Source organism: Artemia franciscana, chromosome 15, assembly GCF_032884065.1.
Source record: "Artemia franciscana chromosome 15, ASM3288406v1, whole genome shotgun sequence".
Classification (NCBI taxonomy): Eukaryota; Metazoa; Arthropoda; class Branchiopoda; order Anostraca; family Artemiidae; genus Artemia; species Artemia franciscana.
The window spans coordinates 32,345,339-32,351,338 of record NC_088877.1 but is presented as its reverse complement, the minus strand read 5'-3'; the positions used below and the strand labels follow the sequence as shown (position 1 = coordinate 32,351,338).

General features: G+C 32.8%; 2 protein-coding genes across 2 annotated transcripts in view; both read left to right on the top strand.

The window, feature by feature from the left end:
* The window catches only part of LOC136036575 (uncharacterized), a 10,183-nt gene extending 7,351 nt beyond the window's left edge, over window positions 1-2,832 (top strand). The window contains exon 5 of the mRNA XM_065718877.1: window positions 2,614-2,832. Coding sequence (XP_065574949.1) covers window positions 2,614-2,832 — 219 coding nt within the window. The remainder of the gene's footprint in view (window positions 1-2,613) is intronic.
* The window catches only part of LOC136036368 (chitooligosaccharidolytic beta-N-acetylglucosaminidase-like), a 579,146-nt gene that overhangs the window by 186,452 nt on the left and 386,694 nt on the right, over window positions 1-6,000 (top strand). The window lies entirely within an intron of this gene.

The window sequence follows — 6,000 nt, the reverse complement described above, 5'->3', positions numbered from 1 at the left end:
TATTTTTTTCATTTGGCAAAGGACACATTTTCTGTTCAAAGGAATGAGTTTGTATGGCTTTTTTGGCTAATGTTAAAGCAAACCTCTTGCAAATAAAATGAAACTATTGCCTTTTCTTTACCCAGCCAGTACCCCCAATCTAAACATTTTTGTAGCCTCTTACATGGTCCTATTGAGGGGGAGCCCTAGTTTTTTCTTTTATTTCTTTGTCTTCAATGAGGTCCTCTGGGCCTAAAACCTGAAGATATTTAAGTCTTGAACAATTCAAAAAATTAATAGCATATACACCTCCTTGCTACAGGTAATGCTATAGCATTGAAGTAGCACCTCTTTACTTCAGGTAATGCCTTAGCATTTCCTTGGATATTGTACATTTTCAGTGCTTTTGAAGACTGTGTTTTATGGCATTAGTTTTAGTTTTAAATTAAGAGATTTTAGTTTATCTATCCTTAAGGAAATTTTGAATATTAAAAATCATAGGAAGTTTAACTATCATTTTGAAGATGAAGCGTCAACTGAAAATGAAGTCTCAACTGATATTAGATTTTAATTGAGTAAAATTACTGTTATGTATGAATTACTATAATTTCTTGAAGAATAATGGCCAAATTTCAAAATTATAGGTTGCCTAATGTTGTTTTCAAATTATTAATAATACTTATTCTTTCTTGTTTAAAATATAACTTTGGCAGCCTTCCAGATTTTGTGTGGATATTTATTAGACTTTAATAGGTGTACAAACAGGGGCTATATGTGCTTTGGGGCAGGAGGACAACTGTCCCTCCCTGACCATGGTTTAAAACTGATTTTCTGAAAATTAGAGCATTTTCAACTACGAATTAATGTGTCAAATTACTTGAGGAATATGTGAATACTTTTGAACAGTTAATGTTTAATAGTATAAGACACTATTCAAAAAGTAGAAGTAATGAAACTAACAGAATTGTTTCAAGTACATAGTATTTAGTATAACAAAATTTGTTAATCATAAGGAGTGTAATATTTGTTTTTCCTTGATCACGTTAATCTTTTTTTTTCTAAGTGTTGCATATATACCACAGGAATAGCATATCCAAATGCTATCTGAAACTGCCCACTTCTTGTCAGTTTTAACAGTCCAGCAAAGATTTGTTCATTGTTAACAGTGTGAATGTCATCAACATTTGACCACTTCAAGTTGTGATCTCTGATTCTAGTCCATTTGAAAAATTTTAATTCGGACTATTCTTTATCAGGAAAGTTCAGAATCTTACCCAAAAATATAGCACCCTCACTTTTTTTTCTAACCAATGAAAACCACATAGCATTTGTCAAGCTGCAGTTCAACTTCCAGCCCAACAAGTGGTAGAATTTCCCAGCTGGATCCAGAAAGTGATTATGACTTTTCATCTTTGACTATTGCTTTATTATGAACTATGTTTCCTCTTTTGGCTTTTGCATGGCAATAGTCAAGATTGGAAAGATAATGATGGAACTTCTTCCTTACTATTCCAGAAGTAGCTGCTTTCAGTGCAACTTGTGTTTTGTCTCATGCCAAGCTGAAAGAAACTAATGAAGAAACCAGTTTGTACTTAAGTTTTACTCAACATAAACTTGAGTTAGAGACATATAACACACAAGTACAAAATACCTTCTCCCTATGGAAAATAAGAAAAATTTTATTCAGAAAGCCTTATTTTCTATGGGGGTATTTTCCGGGAGGGTACTTTCTGAGGGGGGGGGATTCATAAAACATATTCCTAGTTAGGATAATTAGAAATTGTGACACAAAGGATTTTAACATGTTTTACTTGCATTTCAGAAGGGATAGGGTCTAGGAAAACAAGAGTTGATTTCAAGAAATTTATGAAGTTTATAGTCATTATATTTGATTTTGTGGATTTATTTTTATATGTAGATTCTCAGCTTCATCCAAAACATAGGATAGGATTTTGAGGGAGTCACTTTTGATGTTTTTATGACATGGTTCTCAGCGTTTACCCCCCCCCCCCCCCCCCCCCAACCTGAGAAAATAAGGCTTTCTAAATTTCAGAATTTTATTTAGTTTTGTTGATAAGTGCTAAGGAAAGGGAAAAATGACCTCCATGTGAATTTTTGGCAGTAGTGGACACCCGTAAGTTTGACAGTTATAGTTTTTTCAGTGTACCCTGGAATTTGGACATGCAATTATTTCTCATCTGTTTCACATGTTCAGTGAAGTTTTGACAGAATCACCTATATTTTGACAGGACCTGTTGCTGTTTGTCAAAATTTTTGACAAACCTACTACAAGATATTTGCAAAAGAAATAAATCCATTTATAGAAGCCATTATCTATATTTACTGGTATTCCACTACATTAAACAAGAATTTTTGACCCTTGGAACCTACTTTTGTCTATGTAATATTGTTGCCATTTTCATTCAATTTTATCAAGAAAAAATTAAAGTGGGTAGAATTCAGAATAGATTAGATGTATTGGTGCTAATCCCAACCTTTTTTTGCAATAAATAACCAAGTAACAACAGTTTGAACATTTCATACCTGAAAAATTGTTGGGAGCTTCTGTCTTTTCAAAAATAGAAAACTGACTGAATTGAATGCTCTTTCCTTATCTGGGTGTACTGGATATAGTATCAACGTTTCCTGTCATTGAAATACAAAACGGCTTCAAGAGATTGCACTCCAAGTCATGGCTACAAAGAGTTATTCCACTTTGAAGGACAATTTCGACAGTGGCTCCAAAATGGCACTGTTGAATCATTGGTACCTTTACCCTATATGGCTGATTTTTCAGTTTTCACTGGATTTTGGAAGATTAGCTCCAGCTTTGCCCATTCCCCAGGATTTTGATGAAATTATGCCAATGGATAAGAGATGTCTATTTACAGCTTTTTCTTCATTGTTTAGCTAGCTTTCACTCAGTGCAGACAAACAAAAAATAACCTTTTTCTGGATATTACCTTGTTATTGAAGCATGAACATAAGCTAAATTAATTGGATCATTTTTTTCAAGTTACAAGGATAAACAATTATGAAACTTTAAAGATTGAATTGCATTAATTACATTACTTGCACAAATACCAATCTACTGGTGTGTGGCTCTGTGCCAAGAAAGCAAGGGATTTGCTGTGAAATTGTGCAAAAAAGACTAGATTTGTTTGTTTTGTTAATTAATAGATGCTAAGCTGTTTGGGATGCAAGAAAACAGTGAAAAAATATGTTGCAGACCTCCATGGTCCACTGGGCCACCCTGCAAGAGCCATTATTGCCAACATCGTCTGTTGGCCTGCCGACTTAAATATAAGTCTCATTTGTTGTTTGTTTATTTCTTTTTCTCCTGCTCACATTAGTCATGGTGTTATACAAGCAATTCAATTTAGCACTGGCAAAATTTGCAGGCTATTCTCTGTGGACAGTAGAAATTCTAATAATTACAAAAAATGATGGAAAGCAAATACACTATCTGATCTTCTGCTACAGGGATCCTAATGAGCAAATAGTTTCTGAGAGTAACCTTGTATTGTATGAATACAATGTTCATGAAGCTTCAACTAAAACTGCAAAGAATGTTAAACTCACATTTGACAAAGTTTATCATTTTCCTGAGATTTAAAGGTCAATTTCAAAAGCATTTTCTATTCTAAAAGCATCCAATGCAGCTGCTGCATTACCCAGTCCACAGTCTGCTTTATTTGCATCAATTTCTGCTACAGAACACAAGTTTGAGAAAACTAGAGAATCTATTGTTTCAGAGATGTCTTGTCAGATTTCTGCAAAATGTGGAATGAAAGTGCAATCTGGTCTTTAAGACTCTTCTGAGACTATAGTTAATGAATTTTACAATTCTGTGTCACAGAGCAATGCAATGTTGTGCAATACAAATTTGTATTGTTGAGCAATACAAAGCAATGTTGTGATTGGCTAAATGCTCCAAGGGATTGGTTTGGTGTCAAACAAGTATGGACTGACTGCAGCAACATACTATTGAAGTCATCAGGTGAACCATCTGTGTAGAGAATAAGATCCCTTGGTGAAGAACGCATCTGAAATAGTATTTGTGTTGTTTTTGTCATTTTTTTTCTTTCTCTTGTATTGCTTTTTTTCACCCTTTTTCTTACTACTTTTTTGTTATTTCTGTTATTTTTATTATTATTGGAAATTCTGCCTTTTCTAAGAAGTAAGCAGTACATTGCAAATAGAAGATGAAATATGCTTTTGAGCACTGAATGGATTGAAGAAATTCAATGTATGAAAAAAAAAAATCTTCATAAAGTATGGCAATTATAGTAGCAATCCTTAGAGTTTATGTTTTGACTGTTTCAGTTTATGTCTATAGTGCATTTTGCAGCAGAATACTATAATTTTGGGTCATATATTGCATGATTATGACTTGCAATAAATAATGCCTCAGAATTGCTTTATGATAGATGGTAGCCTATTCTAAAACCCACAAGGAATTTAAACTAGCAAGATAGCCACATTAATGCCAAGTAATGTCAAAATATTGGAAAAGGGTTAAATGTTTACTTTCAACTTTTAAATGGATGGAAGCCTATTATGGAACCATTGAATTATTTACTCAATGGTTTGAGTAAATAAATCAAACCTACTACTATGAAAACCATTGAGCTTTATGACTGCATAAATTCAAACTAACAGGGGATGCTAGTTTTGAATTGGGCAACTTAGGCATAGTCGTATGCTGGCTCCATATTCTTACAGTGAAGTCTCTTGTAGGAGCAACCATGTTTCCAAAATATTACAGTATGTTTTTATTGTAAAGTAAAATTTCATTGCCAGTTACTTTTTCGTTGTTTTAGAGGAATTTGAAACTGACATTGCGGAAATTATCTTGCTTGAATAACTTTTTTTTTGACAAAAGTCAATTTTAGCCTGAAATATCATTGATGCCTTGACTGTTTCTTTTTTTTTCTCTGTTGAAATGGCCTAGCTCTTTGAAGATGTTAATTTAGAGTTGGCTGTTTTAAGGAACCTCTTATGGCGCAAATTAAAGTCAAATTATTAAGAATATCAGGAATGAATATCAGTTTATTGCCAGTCGGGTATCAAAAGAACGTATCTCCATAATTGTAAATTTTCAGAAGACCCGAAAAAACCTCCCAAGTTTTTTTTATTTCTTCTCCAATAACTGTAAAACAAAAATGGATTGATATGTATTGATTTTACATATCGATCTGTTTTTGTTTAATGGCTATCAGAGAGGAAATAAAAAAAGTTTTTTCCTGTTATGGAGATATATAATTTTCCTGTTATGGAGATATATCCTTTTAAGACCAGATTAACAGTAAGTTAAATTATCACTCTACATTTCATTATTTCTTTTAAGTGGTTTTGGTAATTATGGCGATGCTCTGTCTTTCACTTTGCTGCTGTAAAGGTTAAAACAGCCTTTTTTTGTCTTTATTTAGAAGTTTCAAGTTTGAAAGGTCTCTTGCCAGGTGAAAAAAAACTATAAGTTTGAAGTAGGCTATTAATTCTGATGCTGGAAGATTTCTTCTTGAACTAGCCTACTTGGGATTTGGACGACTTTTGCGGGAATGAAACTTTCAAAAATTAATATAGGCAAAATCTGGATTCTAAGAAGTGTGTAAATTTTCAGGCTCATTATCGTTCTGCTTTTAAGACTTGAAAAGATATTTTGATCATTGATTTTAGCTTCAAAAAGGAATCTAAAACATCAAATTTAGTCAAAATTTCCCTCAAATCATGAAAGCCACCATTCTGTTAAGTCTCAATTATCATGTAATACAATTTTCCAAATCAACAGAAACCTATTCTTCACTGCTTCTACGCCGATTTCTTCCTATTTTAATTTACAGTTGTTCTTCTCTCCTACATCAAGTATTTTTGAATTTAACTTTATTAAAAATATATCTGAAAGAATGTCTTGAAAATTGGATAATATATTTGTGAAAATAGAAGCCATATTCAAACCTAGCTTAGCTCACATTTGTTCCCTGTAGTATTGTAAAGGATTTTCAAAATAGGTTGTATGTA